Source organism: Balaenoptera physalus (genome assembly GCF_965194825.1).
Source record: "Balaenoptera physalus genome assembly, chromosome: 15".
Classification (NCBI taxonomy): Eukaryota; Metazoa; Chordata; class Mammalia; order Artiodactyla; family Balaenopteridae; genus Balaenoptera; species Balaenoptera physalus.
The window spans coordinates 97536818-97558427 of NC_138894.1; the positions used below are offsets into that span (position 1 = coordinate 97536818).

General features: G+C 49.1%; 1 protein-coding gene across 18 annotated transcripts in view; it reads right to left on the reverse strand.

The window, feature by feature from the left end:
• SNTG2 (syntrophin gamma 2) overlaps positions 1-21610 on the reverse strand; it is a 210426-nt gene that overhangs the window by 120930 nt on the left and 67886 nt on the right. For 12 of the 18 annotated variants that reach the window (XR_014254127.1, XR_014254128.1, XR_014254129.1 and 9 more), the window contains exons 2-4: positions 17895-18032; positions 5215-5271; positions 5070-5127 (exon numbers count right to left, since the gene is read on the reverse strand). Coding sequence is in view for 11 of the 18 variants with exons in the window: in XM_082427048.1 (XP_082283174.1) it covers positions 5070-5127; positions 5215-5271; positions 17895-18032 (253 nt within the window). In the remaining 7 variants the exon portion in view is untranslated. Of the gene's footprint in view, positions 1-5069; positions 5128-5214; positions 5272-17894; positions 18033-21610 lie in introns of those variants that run through there. The other 6 variants (XM_082427042.1, XM_082427041.1, XM_082427043.1 and 3 more) reach the window with 4 other exon arrangements.

Here is a 21610-nt window from a genome sequence, read left to right on the forward strand (position 1 = left end):
CACAGATGAGGGGCTGACGTGTAGACGGAGGGGAGGGGTGCCACGTGTCCTGAGAATTAACGCAGATGAGGGGCTGACGTGTAGACAGAGGAGAGGGGTGCCACGTGGCCTCAGAATTCACGCAGATGAGGGGCTGACGTGTAGATGGAGGAGAGGGGTGCCACGTGGCCTCAGAATTAACGCAGATGAGGGGCTGACGTGTAGATGGAGGAGAGGGAACCAGAGGGATGCAAGGATAAAGGGGAAGATAAAGCTTTCCACTGAATTCAGCAAAATCAAATTAATGAAATGTCATAGATGTGAAAAGAAGTTAATCACATATCTTATATAACGGCGGCATTTCACGGCTGTAAGACACCAAATACAGGTGAATATTCTAGAGAAAAATAAAAAGTGGGGGGGTCTCAGGGGACCGCACACCCCAGGAAGCTCCGACGTCCCCCTGAAGTTGGCTCAGCAAGTGTGAGGAGTCCCGTTTCGATGGATCTCGAGGCCGTGGCTTCAAAAGGCGGAGGTCCCCTGCACTCAGGTTCCCCCCGCTGGCCCTGTGCCTGTCGGGGTGAGCGTGCAGCTCCTGGGCACGGGCTTGGTCCCCTCGCCCTGGGGTGATACCTGTGTTTGGACGATAGTAGCGGTCATGCTGCGCAAACGTGCAGCGTCTTCACGAGGGACACAGCCGCCCCATTTCCATCCACACTCAGCTGTCACAGAAACGTCCCTATGACCCCACCATCCAGCTGCAGGTAACGATGACTGTTCCCCTTAAAAAAGGCTAAAGGATCCTAATTCTTTTTACCCTCCTAATGGGACAAACTTCCCCCCTCCCTACTTTTTATTTCAATTTTCTGGATATATTCTAATTGTCTCATCTGTCTCCTGAATACAAGCACCAAACCTGTCACAGGGTGCAGGCCTGCCTGTCCAAATCCTTACTGAAACATTATGACAATAACTGAATTAAACCTCGGCTGTGAACGGATTTTACTAGTACATAATATGATGACACGGTATGGAGGAAGAACGGGATTCAGAGACAGAAAAATCTGGTTTATAACTAAGCCTCCCTCTCCTGGCAGAGTGAGACTGGGCGAACCACCGTTTCTCTGTTCCCTGACCTGTGAGTGTGAAAAGCCAGCCACACCTGCCTTGTCCAGTCATGAAGACCTGATGAAAACGAAAAGAATTTGAAAAAGAAGAGATGCATGTATATGTATAACTGAATCACTTTGTTGTATACCTGAAACTAACACAACATTGTTAATCAACTAGACTCCAATATAAAATAAAAGTTAAAAAAAAAAAGAAAACGGAAGTCCTTTCCACGTCACACAGCATTATTCCAATGTAAGAAATTGCTGTTAAGATGACAATTTCTAACTCTAAGCCTCTTTGTCATCCATGTTTCTCTTCAGCGTTTATTTGCTATATACAGTTTGTTTTGGGTTTCTAAGTTTTTGCAGTATTAGAAATAATATATTTAAATTTCATTCAATTGTAGAAAAACTCCTCATTCTTGCTTATTTTTATAAAGTACAAAGCGGTAATTACTAACAGCAAGCCGCTGTGACCAACGATTAAAAGGAGGATTGGAGAACGGCCCAACACTGCTTTTGCTTTCCAGAAACATAAAATGTTATTAAGAAGATGTGTGTCTGACTCGATACCTCACACCTATGTGAGTGCACGTGTACGTGTGCACGTGTGTGTGTGCCCGTCGTGCATTTACCACAGAGCACGCATGCAGCCTCGAGGGAGAGGTCGGGTGTGCTGGAAGCAGAGCTCCCTGTGGGCATGAAGGCGGGGGCTGGGAGGGGCACCGGGGTGCCGGGCCTCACACGGGGGCAGGGCTCACGTCTGGGTTTACAGAATCACCAGTAACACGGAGAAGGGCTCAGATGTCCAGCCTGAGCACTTAACGTGTAAGCAGCAGAGGGTCAGGGGAGATTTCTGGGCAAGGGGACGGAAGAGCCACACAGAAGAATTAAGTTCAAAGCATGTGGACAGAGGCCATAAGTCTGCGTCCTCACTATGGGCGCCACACTCACACAAAACCTAGGCAGCGACCTTTCTAGACTGGCATTAAATCCTATGGCCCCTGGTGGTTCTGGGGTTTTAATAGCATTCCTGGTGACGGGCCCTGCTGGGTACATGGGCAGGACACCCTGGTGGACAAGGACGTCTGTCCCTGGAGCAGCTGGGCCTGGGCAGGTGTGCTCAGCACCTCGCAGGAGCGGGAGTGCGGGTGTGCAGGTTGCACCCCTGAGAACGGACAGGCCCAGCAGCTGAGCCGGACCTCACACAGAACCCAGCAACAAATTCTGTGCCCCTTGGAATCCTCCGGAAACAGCAGGACCCCGGACCACCAGCAGGGCCTGGACGGGTGGAGCCTTTGGCCAGAGCCCAGCCAGGGGGCCGAGCTCTCACCAGGATAAGATGAGACCATCACCTGCTTCTCCAGCAGAGTCTCCGGGTGGACGGTCACAAGGCCATCTGAGAGCCTCTGTGACGCCTGAGGACCCAGGAACGACGCGCGGCTCCCCGGCCAAGATGGGCAGCCTTCCTGCCCTCAGCGAGGGGGACCCCACGACCTGACCCAGACGCGACCCTGCAACGAGGAGCGTGAAGCCACAGCTGGGCAAGGACCTCACGGGGCTTTTCCTTCAAGACTCCAAGACTCCAAGGCCAGTTCTCTGCTGGTGCCCTAACTCGCCCCGGACTCTGCAACGTACTCTCCTAACAGCAGCCCGAGTGATTCTTTAACGTAAGACCTATCTTATGACCCTGCTTTGGGAAGTCCTCAAACGACCCCTCTCCCTCCTAAAGAAAATCCAAGTCCTGCCCCAGGCCCGCGAGGCCCGAGGACCCGCTGCAGCTCCACCCCGCATCTCGCGCCCCCCTCGCCTCCACCTCAGCCGCCCTGCCCCGCTGGCTTTCCTGCCTCTGAGCGAGCCCGCCCGTCCCTGCACCGAGCTGTCACCCTTCCTCCCCTCCGGGGCCAGGATGCCGCGTCACGGTCTGCTCACCCCTTACTCTGGGTGATTCAAATATTTGCTTAACTGTCGCCCACAGAGGGATTCCCACCGAGCGCCCTATAAAAGTAGCGATTCTCTATCCATCCCTCTGCACACCCCAACACTGATTAATCTTCCTCACAGCAGCTGGCACTGTCTGAACGTGTACTGTGATCTGTGCCTTTACCGCCTGTTTTCTCCCACGGGACACGGGTGGGAGAAAACGGGCAGCGTTCGCCCTGAATGCCCAGACCAGAGTCTAATCTCGGCACGGTGGCTGCTGAAGGCGGCCAGGTCCGTCTGTGGATGAATGACTGAATAAACGGGTTACACTCCACTCTGCTCTAACGGTCCACGGCCGCCTGACTCCCAGACGCAATGCCAGGTGGACGGCAGGCCGCCGACCTCGCTGGTCCCCACGGTGAGCGCTGGAGGGAAACTCTCCACCTCTGGACTGTCCTCCTGGGGCGACTGGGCACCTGCCCTCCTCAGGGAGGGGATCGAAGCAGGGTGCTGCCCCCGCAGGAGCAGTAGGGACCCCAGTTCCCGTCACCTCCCCTGAGCGCTTCGCCTCCCAGGAGAAACCCTGACTCGCTGGGTTGCTGGTTGGAGTGACGGTTATCAGGTTACCAGTGCCGTGTGCGCCCGCCTCCCATGTGTGGCCCAGCTTCCCGGAGCCCAGGCTCCCGCACACTACGGTCCCTCCTGACGCCGACGTGTGCGGCAGCTCAGCCAAGGGGCTCCCTGCCTGTAAGACACACGTCCTGAGCCAGACCCTGAACATACGAACTAAGTTACACCAAGCCCGGGTCCCTGAAAGCTCACAGCTCACTGAGCATTTAATGCAAGAGTTTCGGGTGTAGAAGCAGCCCACGGTGAAGAAAGGAAGACATCAGTGGGAAACACCTTAACTCTGGCCGCAGCGGATGGAGAGAACCCCAGAGGGAGGGGGAGGACCTGCTGGTGATGGAGGCAAGGGGCCAGGAGACGCAGGGGGCGATGAGGACCTGGTCTGGGGACTCGCTGGGTCTGAGCTGCTCGAGATGCGTCCCAGGCGCTGCAGAGCAGAGTCTCCGTTTCAGAAGAGACAGTCGTATCCGCACGACTGGACTCTGCTGAGGGCGCCGGGAGCCCAGTGTGCCCCGCAGCCCCCGGGGAAGGTGCAGCCTGTCACCCGTAGCCGTGCGCGTCCTCCTCGGCAGAGAAGGTAGATGCTCTTCCTGAAATGAGCATGAAATCCTTTTCTGATTTTAATCTTATTCCCTTTCTTCTCTGAAACTTATATTCATATCCACAAATTTAAAACTTTACTTATAAAAAAGAACTGAGAATGTTCACAAGGATTATAGGAGCAGAAGCGATTTGAGCAATCCTTCCTTCAGGTATTAATCAGCCAGCCAGATGGCTACGGCCTTGCAGAAATGACTAAACACTCCAAGTTCAGTGACGAATTGACTCATTCTCCCCGTAGACCCTCACTCCAAACGCAGGGACCTCTGAGATCCTGCAAGCTTTTCGATTCCACAACTGCAGTGCTTGATTGTACAACTGTTGCACTTGGTTTGTACAACATTCCACTTGCCCATTACAAGAAGGAATCCCGTCCCCACCCTCACTTCTGCACACACTGATCTGCTCCCAGAGCCATCGCTTCACTGTGTCGGCGATTCACGAGCTACCGCCAGCACCGCGGAGGCCTCCCGCTCACGGCTGTGATGCCATGTGACACGAGAAACCTCGTCATCACCGGCGCTGGGCACACTGCATCCCCCCCGTGCTTCGTCTTTCCTGAGAAACCAGAGCTCAAACCACTGCCGTGTCCGTGTCTCCTGGGGATGACTTGACACCACGCTGCGAGTCAGTATCTCTCTTAAGGGCTCATGGGATCAGGGGAAACGAAAAAGGGCCGCATGGCACCAGGGATGGGAGAGCAGACAGCTACAAAATAAGACGGCAGGCAGATAACCAAGCAACACACACAGCTGCTATCTTCTCCTTTAAGATAATGCACTGTCTTCCAAACTGCTGCCATGCTCACAGTCACTCAGCGGCTTTTACCTGCGTGGTCTTTGAATATCTTTGATATGACGACCGGGACTCCGTGTTCCATGCCGCCCTGGAAGACAGGAAGCAGGGGCGCAGTTGAGATCAGCGCGGGGCCTTCGTGGAAAAGCGTGTCGAGGAAAAGCCAGTGCGCTCATACCTTGACGCTCAGGCCCAAGCCGCCCACGCGCTGTCTGCGAAGCGTAACAGTTCTGTGCTTTAAAAAATTTAGAGAACAAACCCAGTTTAGGTTAAAATGCACAATCAGAAAGTGAATGCAAAATGTATACATAACTTCTTAATTAAAACTTTAGTGACTGTTTATACTTCCAAAGGGACGTTGCTTAATTACTACAGTGATGGCACCACTTCAAATCTCCAATCTGCAGTATTACACGGAAACAAAGATACTGATAAAAACAGACCCTATTAGGTGCACTCTTTACACAAAATTCCTGAAAAGCTGGGGTCATCTTACCCCCATTTTGTCTGAGGAATTGAGGCCCCCCTGAGGGAAAAACCGGCCCTGGTTCCCCAGGTAACAGACGGTGAGGCCGCAGAGCACACACTCAGCTCTGTTTCTAAAATCTGTCTTTCCACTAATCCCCAAACGGGCTCCCTTTGCACCACACTTCTCTGTATAGTTCAATCGTTTTTAGTCCACCTGTTAAGTAATCAACGTTAACTCATGAACGATCGATTATCTCACGTCCCGACCTTGTTTAAAGGTGTCGCTGCTTATGAGAAGCCAAGATCCATGCTGCCCCTGTGGGCTGACGGGCTGGTCAGGGTCTCCATCTCTTACATGCTCAATCATGTAACGTATTTTATTTTGGTCTCAACTGCCTATTTGTTAGTTGTGAGGCTGAGAGGGCATGAATAGGGCGGCCTGGGATTAGATGAAGGGGTGTAGGAAGTGTGTTTACCTCCAAAAGGTACTATCGGAATAAAGCAGGGACATGCGTTGCTGTGATTATTAAGGGAAAACATAAGCGCTTTTAGACTCAATGACTCTAAAGCCTGTGTGTTTGCAAAGCAACAGCAGAGAGCGAGTCAGGGGTCCGGGAAGAGCTGGGGGTCCTGCCCAAGCCTGGGGGGTCCTGCCCGAGCCTGGGGCCCGCTCACCGCCAGTGAGAAGAGACGCGGAAACTGTAGAGCCACTTGTAATCTTATTACAAGTTTTTATTTGTATTGTTTTATTTATATTTATCATATTACTTTTATTTATTATTTTAGTATTTAAAATCCACTTGTAATTTTATTCTCAGGAGTGAATACATTATAAGTTTAAAGTAAAGAAACCAAAAATTAGAGCAAATAAAACTATTTTAAAGTGTATACGTGGAACACATTTTATAATTCTGAGCTCTTTCGCACATGTAACATTTTGAACTGATGAAATACTTATATAATCATACATGGAAAAAGAGCTATAATTCAGGACTTTTGCACCAGAAGAATCGTTTTGCCTTTTCCCTGGTCCTGGGCTGGACTCCCAGTGAGACACTGGAGACCAGCAGGTGACACTCGTGTGACAGGGACACCAGGTGACATTGAGACCACGTTCCAGGAATACTCCTGTCATCTACACAGAGGCAAAGCACAGCCAACACGGTGGGCGGAGGGGGGACCTCTGGGTCCAGCTGTGCTCAAAGTGGGAACAGGGGAAGTTCCCACGTGTGATGCAGTCACACTGATGCTTCCAAGGGAAACTTCCTGAGTATCAGGAGATGAGAAAGTTGGATTACCTAATACATTAACCAGGAATCTCTATGATATTTCTCAAAACATTCGATAATGTTTTTCATTTTAGCCATTAATATAAGCATTTGAACCTCACTGAGAGCAAATATTGGTGAAAATATATTTTGAGAAGGAGTAAGTTGGTTTCTGCCTCAACTGACCTCACCAAAAAAATGACATTTTGAATCCATCATTTTATTCATGTATCGATCTTGGGAAGACAATCTAAAGGAAATGTCAAGAAATGGTCAACTGTGGCAAAGTGTGTTAATGCACACCAAAAATCTGTTCTACTATGCCTAACTGGTGAGGAAAGGAAATTATGCCATAAAGCTCTTTAGTGTCTGTTTAAGAGAACTCAAAGAGCCTACCGCTGCTTATTCCGGCCAAGCCAGAACACTGCTTATTCAAATATTTGCTCTACGCAACCTGCTAAGATGTCCTTTCCGAGCACATGTGGTCCCGGCATCTAAAGCTCGGCAAAGCTGAGTTTCTGCACGCTTCTGAGTTTCCTACACAGGAAGTTGCTGTGAACCGAACTGTGTCCCCCAGATCCCTACACTGAAGCCCTACCCCTCTGCTGACTGTATTTGGAGATCGGGCCTTTCAGAGGCTTAACCTAAGGTTAAATGAGGCCACAGAGGGGCTGGTCCTACAGGACTGGGGCCGGTACAGGAAGAGCAAGAGACCCCCGAGCCCTCTCTACACACACAAAGGACATGGCAAGAGGACAGACGTCTGGAAGAGGGCGTCCAGAAACCTGGCCAGAGCCTGGCCGCCACCTTGACCTTCGGCTTCTGGCCTCCAGACGGTGAGAAAAAGAAACGTCTGTTGTTCAAGCTCCACCCACCCACCCCCGTCTACCCCCTCGTCTGCGGTATGTTGTCAGGGCGGCCTGAATTGCCAAGACAGAGGCCAAGCAAGAGAATTATGGGAAGGAATGTTGCAAACCATCGTGTTTCATAAAAACACCAGGATGTTTCATCTCTTCTATGAAAAGTTGTTCTTCCTTATCTTTTAAACCCCCCTCATTCAAGCATCACAAATTCTAATATTTTAAAGTTGGGAGAAAAGGCTCAGCTAATCCATGCTCTCGTCAATGAGGATTACATAACTATCGATATTAAGCTTCTAAAAGAGTTGAACATTATCACATACAAGCACTTTATTTTTCAAAACACAATTTGTAAAAATTAGTGGATGGTGAAAAATAAATAGGAAACAAAAGTTCTGCAGCTTTTAATTGAAACCTTTTACACCATAGCCCAGATAAAGCCACTCTTCCTTCTGTGTCCTGACATTCACGACCTCACAGCCAAGCCAGAGCTGATCCTTGTGATCTAAGGCCCTGCGTAGAATGCTCCATCGTGGTTCTGTCAGCTCTCCAGACAGAACTAATGTTACCAAAGGCATCTTCTAATTAAACCAAACAGTCATTCTTCAGTTAGTTTACTCAGTACACATCTGCAGGATCAACTGCCCGAAGATCAGGAGCCAGATATGACCCAACGAGAGGCTCAGTTATAAGAGGAAACGGTGCGGGAGGGGCCTCCTCTCCCTTCAGACGCGTCTTCCCTACAATCTGGGCTCTTCCGCCCGTCCAAGGGTCCAGAGCACAACCAGACTGGCTGATGAGACTTCCAGAGGATGAACTGTGGAACCTAAGGTAACTATCCAACCAATTCTCTTCAATTCAGTCCCGCTCTTCTTCCTTCACAAACATAAGAAGTAAGGTCCTTCAGCAAATGTTCTTCTGCACTTTATCATTTAATCCCCAGCTGTGTTTGATGGTCATTCACGTCTGCATCCTGGAGCTGCCATCACCGTAGCAAGACTCCGCGACGCCCACGTTATCTTCTGACTGTAAACATTTTGAGACAATCCTTACCTATTATAAGAGAAAGTGACTTGGGGATACTGAAAGTTGGATTTCCTACTCTGTCTTGCTCTAAAATACTGATATTCAGGTACTGCCGCAGCATATGTAAGATCTGGCCACACGTTTTTACTCAGGCATTTAAAGTGCGGACTTAACACTAACTTCAAATTTGTTACAGCTGTTAACAGATGTTCAGATTTGACTGTTGCCGTCTCCAGAAAGATGGGTTTCAGGCCGTTGTTAAAATAAAAGTTGCCTTTGTGGGGCTGTGCCAGCAGGCCCGATACCCTCTCCCCTGCCCGGGCTTTCTTCACTCAAGAACCTCCCATCAGTGGAGGACTCCAAGTGGGGCCCCTGCACCCCTCCCTGGGGGCTCCCACCTGCACCCCCTTGGGACCACCTGAGCCACACCTGCTGCTCAAGGAGGAAAGGAGAGAGCAGGTGGGAAAACAGTGACAGAGGCATAAGCCTGAGTTTCCATGACAAGTGAAGGGCCTGAAAGAGAAACTTAAAATTAGCAACTTAGGGAAAGAATTTTCTGAAGTATTTGATTTCTCACACACACACACAAATACTTTAAAAATTATTTTTTTTTTCCAGAAAATAAAGTGTTACTGGACTTTCATGTTGAGGAGGGTTTCGGAGGAGGGGTGTCAGACCCCAGGGGCCTCCGTCCACAGGGCTGGGATCCTCCAGGGAGCAAACACCTGGAAGGCGTCTTTCAGGACAGGGTCGTGGCCTCTCTCCACTCTTTTTAACCGTCCACTCAAGCAAAATTCCCTCAATCTGTGAAGAGTCTGGATTTGCCACTTGAAATACGTAAATTATTCCTCCATGGATTGTGGTTAGTGTTTCAAAACAATAATAGTTATTTGAAAACTCTCGTGCATATTTGTTCAATTTGGTAACGGAATCAAATCCGCCTTAGGAGGACTTAAAAATCAATATACCAGACTCGGAGTTTCCAAAAATGTACTGCAATTCCTAGAATTTAAAAATACCGAATACCCCTACAGTATTCCAGCTTCGGGAGGAGTTGCCAGAACGCTACGTGAGATCTTTCAGGCCTGACCACGGCAATGACGGGGGAGCGGCCCTCCACACCCCAGACCCGCGCACAGACGGCGCCCTGAGGCCGGGCTCCTACACGTCCGCTCCTCTGCATGCCCTGCCCCGCACGTCCGCTGGGGCCCTTCGTCTGAGGCCTCGGCCAGGCCTTGCTGCGGTGGAGGGAGCCCTGGAGATGCTCCACCCGGGCTGGCCCAGCACCCAGGACCCTCCCACCCCAAACACCCCTGGAGACCCATGAAACACAGGAGCTTTTTGCTCAGGGCTCCGGTGGGCAGGGACCCTCCACCTCGGGCTCATCCACCTGACCCTCCCAGAGCCACCCGGCCTCAGAAGCTATGGGGCCCCTCCTCCCCGTCAGCTCTGCCTGTGCAATCAGAGTACGTGATAAAGGCTCAGCCTTCACTGTCCACTTGTTGCCTTCACTGGCTGTCCTGACCCCTGGCATCCAATTGGCCAGCTCCTCTGAGCTTGGCTGGTTGCTATGCACACGAAGCTGAGGAGCAGCTGAGCAGATGCTGCACGACCACCCTCCTCTTCATCCCTCAAAACCCCAACAAAGAGGGTTCACCACACTGGGGTCAAAATGGATTTGAGAGAACGTGTGCATTATTGGGAAGTAAGGTTACCTGAGATCAATATATTGGCTGAATTTAAAACACAAACTCTTCTTGGGGGGGGGCTTGAATCCAAACAAGAATGTGCAGGAAAGGCATCAATCACCTCTGGGTTATTCACAGGGGAGTCTGCCGTCATTACAGGGATGAAGTAACCATCCACAAGTATCACGTCTCCATAGTATCACGGGTAAGTTTAAAAAGCACAATATTTGCAAATGAAGGAACAATGTTATTCCACTCATATAAATCTGAAAAGCACCATTTGGCTGTGGAAAATCCATGTAAAGTAAGAATGAAAATTTAAATGGAACAGCATATACGAGTATCAGTATAGTAGGGCTTCAGAGGTATCTGCACATTTCATTTCTTTAGGAAAAGTGGAGAGATTTAAAGCAAATATGTTGGCATATGGTAAATACGGATGATAATTACATGGGGTTCTGCTTATTACTTTTCAACTTTTTCTATGTTGAAAAATTACATAATTAAAGGAAAGAATAATAAAAATGTTTAGCAGATTATGCAAAATACATTGCTATTATGATTTCAGTTATTCAAAGTTTCATTGAATGACATATTTTTGCATTTCATTTCCTTACACAGTGGCTTGTGTGCACACAAACACACACAAACATGTATAAATTATTTTACCCTTCAACTAAATCGCGGTATAAACCTTTATAACGAATTTGCCCCATCTATTCCCTAACTCAAGGTTTTCATATTTTTAAAGCCAGAACTATCCTACTGAAGTGAAGCGGACTACGGGTCGAGTCCGCAAGCATTTTAATGAGCGAACGCACAGCACTGAGGGCCAGGCCCCGGGAGAAGTCCACAGGAGTCAAGAGCCAGCCACTGTCCCGGCGGCACGAGGGAATTCCTGGCGACTTGCTGACAGCTGCACTTCGGTGCTTGTCTGGAAGCCTCTTGGAAGAGCCCGCCCACCCTCCTCCTGAGGGTACGACTTTGGAAGCACTGGTTAAACTCCGAGGCTCCCACCTCCTCACCTGTGACGGCTCACAGGTCACTTCTCAGGACCGACCTGCACTCTCCAGGGCTCCTTGTGTGCCTTGGATCTGTTTCCACACAAGGGCACCCTCTCTCACCACCCAGCCCTCAGCTATGGAAAGGATTCTTCTGGAAATGACCCGCCCAAGAAAAAAGGCAGGGGCCTTTCCACTACACACAGATTTCAAACAGGAACGAATCATTAACGCCAGCACATGTAGAGGGCTAGTTAGTGATTTCCAAAAGCAGGATTTCTTCCAACTAAAAGTAAGCCAGTCAATCAGAAAAAAAATATATATATATATAGATTTCCTCTGGGACAATACAGTACTAATAATGAGTGAATAATTCATATTAATTTTTTTATACAGGCCCACCCCAAAGATCGTATATATTTCTTCAACTGCTGGGTTAATCATTGAAAAATGAAAGCTCAGAAGGTGGTTTTGTCTTTCGTTTCCTAGTTTATAGGAACGATCGCCAATCCTTCTTATGTGGTGTTTCACTTTGCAAGTAGGAGTATCTGCTCTGCATCGATGAAGTGGCTGGAGCAATGGCCGGGGGTCCAGTGACCTGCATCTCACAGACCTAACTGGGGCTCTCTCCTCACCAGCAGGATAATGCAGGAAACTTCTGGACCAGTAATTCACTAAGACCCAGGAGGCAGCACTTAGACACCCAGAGCCAATTTACAGTGTGAATATACACGTAGAAACCAATTTTCAGAAACTAAAAGGAAATGGATTTTCAGCTGAGGTCCTGGAAAAATGGAAAAAATTAAGAAACTAATGAATGTTTGTCAGTAAACAGATATCAAGAACAGGGAAATATATAAAGCTGAGGAAATGTATCCAATGAGTTCAGAAGAGTGTTTTGTTACTAGGTCACTGGTACTTTGGCTGAATGACAAAACGCCTGATAGGAAATCAATAATTACTAGTGTAAGAAAATACAATACTGTAATAAAGATTAAATTCAAAGAAAGAAATTAAATTCAATTAATTCAATTAAATAAATTCAAATTAAAGAATTCAAAAAAAATCTTAATTAAATACTAAAATAGATAGAGGTGGTACCTACTCCTGATTTATGGACCCAAAGAATAGGAAGCAAAAGGGGACTACAGAAAGGGTGTCAATTTAAGTGGATAAAAGTAGTAATAAGGCATTTATTGTAAAACAAAAAAGCAATTATAGAACTGTGTGTATTGTGTACTATGTACAGAATTTATCAGAAACTGCCATTACTTTGGCAGTGTCATGATAACAAATTCATCTGTCTCAGAAAGTTTAATCCAAGTTTAGTTCTTTAATCAATACACTAAATACACTAAAATAGCAATTTGCTGATACTCTTCACAGGACTTGTTAGGTAAGCCATAAACCTAATTTTTAAAAATGCTTTTAACAGGCTCCGTGGACCATCGGGATGTACCGGGAACAATCTGCAGATGCCTCTCGTGGGCTCAGGACCACGTGGCCACCAATCAGGGCATCACCTGCGCTCAGCGATCCTCACAAACGTGATCGGAAATGCGTCTACTTCTGCTCAAACCCCACTTGCGCACACAGGTGCAAAGACGCAAGTGGGAAACCAAGGAGGGAGCAAGCCAGCTCCTGGATGGGAGGGTGCACACAGCCCCAGAGAGAGGCAGGGCCAGCACACAGACGTCTGCAAACGCCCACATGTCAACAGCATGGGGGCCACGACCCAACATGTATTCACATGGGACAAGCAAGTGGAAAGCCGGGAGGTCAGGTCAGGGCCAGCGTACACGGTGCCTGGAATGCAGAGCAAAAAATTTCCGGACCTGATTCTAATTTCTACGATCAGTTCGCAGGTTTGTGATATTAGCCAGACAGACCTTCCGTGAAGAAGACCAAACACCGACAGCACACACACGCTTCCAGAAAGAGACCAGAGCGGACACCTCCAGCTCCGGGCGAGACCCCTGATCCCAAACCAGAGGAGCAGGGGACAGAAAAGGAGAGCAGGCCTCCCCTCTTGGAATCTGTTGGGGTCCCAGACCCCAGATCCAGGTCCTTCACCAACTAGGGACTCGCGGGGCGTCTGGTCCCGGCTCTCCTCCCCCCATCTTCTCTCTGCGTCTCCACGCGTCCACCCACCAGCCCCCTCGCTGCCCGCAGGGCCTCCACATCACTCGCCTATGTGTTCCAGCTCTTGATGTTTCATTCCTGAGATTTCTTCAGATCTACTTCACAGCTCGGACACTTCGTTTCTAAAATGTTATTTAACTGGTACGTTGAAATTCCGATTTCACTGACCGTTTGTGGCTGGTCTCGCATTGGCTGGCTCACCTTTTACAACCCTCCTTCCTTTGCCCGACTGTTAGAACCTCCCGTTTAGTCTTCGGATGTAATGCACATGCACCTTGCGTGCAGCGCACCGGACCCTCTCAGAACCCCAAGTCTCCGCAGGCCCAGCTCTGCGTCTCTGGCTCACCGGCTTTTCCTCCCTGTGGCTTCATCCCCGCAGGTCCCCGTGAACCCGCAGCTGGGAGTCGTCTCAGACCTAAAGTGTGTTCCTCCAGAAGGGCCCTGCATCTTCCTTCCGCGTGGACCTGGGGGGACCCTCACACCTGACACCACCTCGCACTTCGTTTTCAGCTTGAGGTTCTTCATGCCGCACGGGATGTGTAAACTCCAGCACCAGACCCGAGTGAACGGAGGTCGGGGAGGGGTCCTCAGGGGACATTTGTCTGGTTTCGTACCTCTTCCTCCTGAAGCCAATGCCAGCCAGGCAAGAACTCTTACTGCCCCTTCTGTGGGAAGGACTTGGTTTTCAAGTTCCCACTCTAAACCTGTGACCTGGGGCTTTCTTCCCCCAGGTGGGGCTTAGCAGAGTCCGGTCTGTCCCCTCCTCTGGCTCGGCCCCAGGCTGCCTCCTGATGTCCACTCTGACGGCCGTGCCCAGCTCGCGTGGGTGGCAAACCCTGGTGCAGCTCACACTGTGTGAAGGGTGGCCCAGCATTTTCAGGGTTCAGCGCTGCCTGTGATTCCCCGGACAGCCTGCACTGCTCCGCGCTTTCCTGACAATTTACCAGGCAGCATTCCTCGACTACAAGTTAGCAGAGGAGCAGCTAAGATGCTGCCTAATGCTGTAATTAACTTTGTGAACGCAGACCAACAACCTCCTCTTCCTGAATCTTAATTTCCAACCAGTAAAATGAGGGTATGGAATTCTCCAGAATACCTTCCAACCATAAATGTGCCATGACTTAAAGGGCCAAATACAACACAGAGATCTTCTAATTTTGTTTTCTTTATATGTAACTCCTTCACTACACTCAAACCACAAATGTAAACTTACAGTTTAGAAAAATAAAATATGTCAAAAATATAAAGCAATCTAAACAGAAACTTGGAAATGTGAGAACAAGCCAGCGCTTTCATACTGCAAAGCACACACTCTCTTTAGGAGATAATTAGAAAACCCGGAGATTTTAAGCATTCAGAGTACCATGTTGATCTGAACGGATAGGAATATAAATGAAATATGAAGTCGCCGATTCTAAACTCTGATAATGAATCAGCAGATTTGAGAATCTATTGGTTTTTATTAAAGAATAAATTGAGTTTCCTCTCCCTCTTTCCTGATAAGAATAACATCCATCCTTAACCGATATAACGCTTATTTTTTCAGCAGTTTCAAGAAAACAAAATACAAGTCTACTCCTTAATCCTGACTTCTCAAACAATCAAGAATATAAGTGCAACCCAAGGTGTGAAGTTCAGTGTAAATGGTCTTAGGTTTTGAGAGAACCAAATTCCCTCCAGGCTCACATTCTGAGTAAGTGTTGGATCACAAAGTGTGTTGATTTTGAAGCGAGCATATACCTCCCACTGAGAATAGAGCTTGAAATGTAAGAATCGATCATCAGTATTACTTTCTATTAAGAACACTGATCTTGAAAATCGAAGCACCAGTGTGAGCCGTCCACACGGCCAGGAAGTGCCTGTTCTAAGGCACTAGCTGGGCCCTGGGGTCCCAGTGACAAGCCAGGTACTGCTCGACTTCACCGTCTGTACACGTGTGTTGAACCGAATCTGATGATTCACTTTTCATCTCCTGGGATCCCAGGGACTCGAGGTTCGGCGAGATGCAAAATTCACACTCACCTCTTCTGCTGATCGGCTGAGGAATCGTCATTACTACATCTTCCTTTCCTGCTCCTCAGGATATTTTAAATGGAAAATAAGCGCTCTCCACCAGCTTCTCTGGTGGAGGTTAACGTGGAAACATTCAACGATATGAATATAAGAGAATCGCTATGGTCCGACCCCCTTAGACGTGTCCTGATTCTGTACCAACAGCCGTGGCCTTTGTTAAGAGTCGTCTTTCTCATTCTCCAAACACATGATCAACTCTCATGTCCAGGTTAGCTTTATTTTTATAATCAACTGAAGAACACAGGGTTTCAACTGTTCCTCAAAGTAATGGGACTGAACCCAATGCGATTCTGTATCTGGGGCAGAGTAGACACTCTGATCTCAGTAGCTGAGTGTGCTCTTCTAGGTACAAAGATGTCCTCGGAATCCCCCTCCCAATTATCCAGCCCAGACAGGCATGTTTATTCAAGGAGATATTCACTCCTTTCCTACAAAGGAGGGCTTCCTAAGGAAGCAGCAGAGATCGGTAAGGATGGAGCCGGCAGAGACCGGGAACAAATCCACGTGACCCACCCTCTAACTTAGAGCAGGGAGTTCTAATATCAAGCTTTAGGCACCAATAAATCATTTGAAATTGTAAACATAAATTTATAGGTCTGAACACTCACCCATTTTTCTTATGAAGGAGCCGATAATTTTCATCAAGAACATAACCTTGGGCAGAGAATCCAACGCTGAATTCTAAAAAGTGTAATTTATTTTTCCTGGACAATGCAGCACAGAAACATTACCTGCTTTTACTGTAACTTGTCTGCGATTTTCTGTAGAGTACAAATTCACTATTAAGAAGGGGGACACTTAAGTGTTTACAAAACGCCCCTGCTTCTCCCTCTCCCCACCACCCCCCCATCCCGTGTGGTATTTAGAACACGTGGAGGGAAATTAGCAAACGGAAGGTCAGTGATGGGACCCGAGAAGGTGAGCACAAAACTGCTCTATCTGTTCTAGAGAGATCAGACTTGGGGCCAGCGGGAGTCTTGGTAAGAGCTGGTGCCGGGGTGGGGTTCTGCAGGGTGCACCGGGGGTTCTGAAGGTCGGGATGCAGGATCCGGGCCTGAGGTTCCAGGGAGGAGCCCTGGGAAGGACGGCGTCCTGTCTCTCGCCCTCCTCGTGTGGCTCCACCGTCCTGGACCCAGAGGGGTGTCCTTGATCAAGGCCGGCGGCCAGAATGGGCGCAGCAGGCGGGCGACGGGTGGTGGAGGGTGGCCTTGGGCTCCAGGACAGAAGGAGGAGGACGCCATCCAGGTGGAGATGTGAGCGCTGAGGGTCATGAAGTGCCGTGTGTGTGTGGACACAGAGGCAAGGTCACCTGACGCCAGGGAACCTGATGAGGACACGCTGACTGCAGGACTGCGGATGGACCTGTTTACGTCATCTCTGACATAAAGGTCACAAGGACCCAGAAACCCACATAAATAAGGGTCTCCAGAGCCTCCAGAAGAGCCAGCCGTGACCTGGGGACGGAAGAGCTTCAGGGATCCTTCCAAAAACACACAGAAGGAAACTCCCTTCCTCTACATGGTTTCTTGCTCATCATTTTTGTAGCTAATGGGAAGGTCTATTAAAGCAAAGAGTAATGACTGATGTTGATAATTTCTATATATAATCATATATGTAGATATGTAACACAAAATGCACATGATATATCCACAGCCATTTAAGTCCACTGGAAGGAAAATAGGAGATTTCAAGTGTAATATATTGTATACATATATACATCATTTGCAATAGTCCCAAGTTAAACTTGGAGATAAAACTTGCAAAAGCATTTTTCCCTCATCTTTATTCAATATTCTAACACATCTAATACATAAGTTTCTTACCCTTAAGAAAGTTTCACTTGTAATTGACTGAAGCTGAGAAGGACCAAGCTTTACGTGAAAATCCCTATTTGTATCCACAGAGGCAGGGACCAGGCTGATACTGAAAAACACCTGCTGTATCTTTCATTGCCTGTCGCTCTAGATGGAAACCCTCAAGTTATTATTCTTTCAGGAACTGGATTATCTGTCAGGTTACGTCTTTCTAGTTTCCAATGAGAATATGTCCAATCTCATGCTGTGGTGTCTGGGGATATTTTTAATATAAAGCTGCTCAAGGAAAATACATTAATGAAGAAATTAAGAAAGTCAGGGAGAGTGTAAACAATACAAACTTGAAAAGATGCTTTGCTTTGCAATAATGGGGACATTTAGATACGGCTGAGGACCTTGTCAGGCCACGTCCTGCAGGACCACTCTTAGGGGGCTTTCATCCAGGGAGACCTCTGGGCTGATCTACGAGACACAGTCTGAGACAAACCCCTGGGGCCTGCAGACGCAGAAGGACTTACATTTGCACTGTGATTGCTGCCACTAACACAGATGACATCTTGTTTTTGAATTGTCAGTACCTCTTTCGTTAGCTTCAGGCGGATGTCATAGGCGTGTCCAGACCCTTCGTCGTGCAACAAGGCAGTCCCGGTTTTAGTCTGAAACAAAACAGAGACGAAGAGGGTGTGAGGACGGGAGAGCACGGACCCTGACAAAACACGCCTGCCCCTGTTCACAACCTCCTGAAACACGCCTGTGTAATTATCACATACCCATGCATCTGACTAGGATTTGATTAATTTAACACAAAATAATGGAATTTTTAGCATTTCTTCCTGAGTAGTTTTTATAGGATTTGTATAAAACATGTTTTTAGCAGGTGAAGAACGGATGAGCCAGAAAGGCACCTTTGGATAAATCAGAAGTCACCTCATCCGCGTGAAGTCATGGACCTGCCCCCGGCTGAGCGGCGCCCGGTCACACGGGTGGGCACGGGTCCCGGCCGAGCACTCGGACGGCCCTCCTCTCTCTCTTGTGCCTGCACAGGGCTCTGGCCAACACAGCCTCGCACACAGCCCTGCAGCCAGGAGGCGGGGAGGAGGGGCGGGATGCCGGGAAAGGCCGCAGGGGTCTGGTCCTCAGGCCAGGACCAGACGGCCCCAGGGCTCACTGGAGTGAGGGTGCGACCAGGTGCGGCCTCTCCCCCTGCCGTCCAAGCAGGCACACACGCACACACACGCACACATGACGTGCAAAGGCACGCAGCATATGTGTCAGTGTGCAGCGATCAGGGCAGGAAGGTGAGGTTTGGCTCACACAGACAAGCCTTCAGTTTTGAACTAGGAACCCTGAACTCAAAGTAAAACCAAAGGCTGATAAAAAAAAAAAAAAGACTAAGAGGCAGTGTCTGCAAGGAGGCGTTTTCTTCCTACTGCAGGGTCAGAGGTCATCATGCATCCTTTTATAAAACAAGCTTTAATCCAGCAGGACGTGGGGTCTCTGTGGGAACAGGAGGTCCGGCCGGCTTCCCGTTCTCCTGCTCCCGAGTCACGGATGCACCCACGAACACGCTTGTGGGGTTGACCGTACGGAGCAATCGTTCCCTGGGGGCCTTGGCCACGTGGAGTCGGTGGGGACACTCAAGAGAGGACCCGGGGTGGCTGCTGGTGGGGGAGGGCTGGAGGGACCCAGCACCCAAGGGAACCCGAGACCAGGGCAGCCCCGCAGGGAGAGGGCTGATCCTTGCGTGTCGTTTAGAGGGAGAACCGTTTCTGGTTCACGTCAAAGAGGCGCAACTTCGACCCATTTCTATCGATGTGTAAAGCACACGCTCACGTACAGTGTTCATTTCCAGCTAATGCATCACGAGCAACCCACGTTTCTCCCAGTCAGTTGTCTTAGGGACGAAACCCCCTCCACCCGGCCCACGAGGAGAACACAGGTCAGAGGCCAAAGGAAGGGTGGCAGAGCTTTAACAAGTTAAACACAGTATTTCAACTGTGTTAGACATTTAAAGAGTCAGCTACTGAAAGCCAAGGGATTCAGTGGAGAACTAAGTCGAGTCGTCTGTTGCCTTAAGGTGCCATCTGACCCCGTGACGCTGCCAGAAGTAAAGCCAACTGCTGCTCAAAATGTTGAAAAATAAAATCAGGAACGTGAACAAACTGGAGAGCATTCAGCATTCCACTCAAAATCACAATCTTATTCTCATCACTTTCTTCTAGAAAATCACTCCCCTTCTGTCAAATGACATGAGTGCGCCAGAGATGCATATCCCCGTAATATAAACATAACGGCCCCCTCCCCGGGATCCCAGCACCACCGTCCTCAGGGGACCCGCCCAGAGGTGCAGAGGCAGGACAGAAGGTGGACCGCCGAGCCGGGTTCTTCCCTCGCACAAGCCGCGGTCAGCACGTCCCCCCTTTACATAACTGAACACACTTTCTCGACATTTCTCGGAAATAAAACAACTTCTTTAAATTACATGTTGGTCTTTGCCATTCAAAAGCCAAAAAATTAAGAACAAAACTATACCCCAAAGCAAAAACATTAAGAACAAGCTTAAACTCCCCCCAAACGAGAACAAAAGGAATGCCTGCCCGTGCGGGGCCCCCGCCTCAGTGAGTGGTGAGGCCTCGCTGTGTCCTTGTCCCGTCGGCGGCCCTGTGCCCTGCCCTCCTCACCCACACGGTGAGTCCAGAGGCCCATCCCGCAGCCTCTGCCTACGAAACGTCCAGAGCCCACGCTGCTCTCAGTACCTGGGCTGCCGCCCTCCCCCCTGCAGCCCGGCCCGACCCAGGCTGACCCTGTCAGCCCACCGTCCACACAGACCACCCATCCTCTGGACAGGGCCCCCCAGGACCGCAGGGCCGCTCGCTGCCTGAAGAGCCTCTCCCTCTGGCCCCGGTCCTCGTCCCAGCCCGGCGGTGGCCCGCCAGCCTGGCCCAGGATCTGGTCCTCGGCTCCTGCGGCCCCTCTCGTCACCTGTAGGTCTTGGCTGAGACTGGCCTTATGGACAGACCTCCCCACCAGCCACAGGGCCCTAACCCCTGTCCCCTGCTTCGTCTTCTCCCTTCAGCCCACGGGACTGTGGGCCTCGTGCCAGAGCCAGGCATCCCAGGCGGGGCGGCCCTGGCCTCACTGCCGGGTTCCCAGCTCTCACAGCAGAAGCCATCAGCCAGGGGCACAGGGGATGCTCTGTAAACAAGTGAAATAGGAAGGCCACCCTCTTCCCACAAATGCATCTTCAGGTCCACGCAATTCCAATAACAATCCATGAAGACGACTGTGAAATTTACCATGATAATACTAAAGTTACATTTTGTGAAATAAGACTGGTGCTGCGGGATGATAACTGATCCATAAAACATTAAGCCCACCACATATTGTGGTGCTAAACAGTCAGATGGAAGAGGCAAAGGAAGGCTCCAGAAAGTTTAATTACATCATTGGAAATAGTTCATAATATCTTTTGCTTTTGTAGCCTCACCACATGGCTTGCAGGATCTTAGTTCCCTTATCAGGGATTGAACCCAGGCCCTGGGCAGTGGAAGTGCTACGTCCGAACCACTGGACCGCCAGGGAATTCCCCAAAATATCCTAAGACTATTGCTTAGTAATTTCGATCATTATAAACATGGTTCTCATACCTTATTTCAAAAACACTCCCAGAGATCAACCCTCGTAAAAACATAGAAAAACAAAAGTTCTTGAATATTAGTGTGTGTGAGGAAAAACTACCAGGTTAGCTTAATTCAAAAGCCAGAAATTCTTGAGAAAAAGATTCATGGAATTCACTACATGGAAATATAAAATTTCGTATGACAAGAACTCCATATACAAAAATATATGCATATAGTAGACACAAGGTTAATAGGAAGAGTCTTACAACCGAAGAGGGACAAGTGAACATCCTATAAAAACTGAGTCAAAGACATGAAAAGGAATTCCCAAAAGAAGGAATAAAATGAACAATACACTTGAAAAGAGATGCAAGCTCACCAGTAATCCAAAGACTCACAGTTACTCAACAGTGATTTATGCTTTTTAAACTATTTGATAGGCAAACATTTAAAAAGAACAGCAGTACCTAGTGTGGACGGGACCTGGAGGAGCAGGTGGCCCACGTGTGGCTGGTGCGGGCGCCACCTGCCTCCTGGAAAGGGTCCGGGGATAACGAGGGCGTCTGTCATGCCTGATCTGGAATCGGGTGTCTCTGCCTCCAGGAATCCACCCA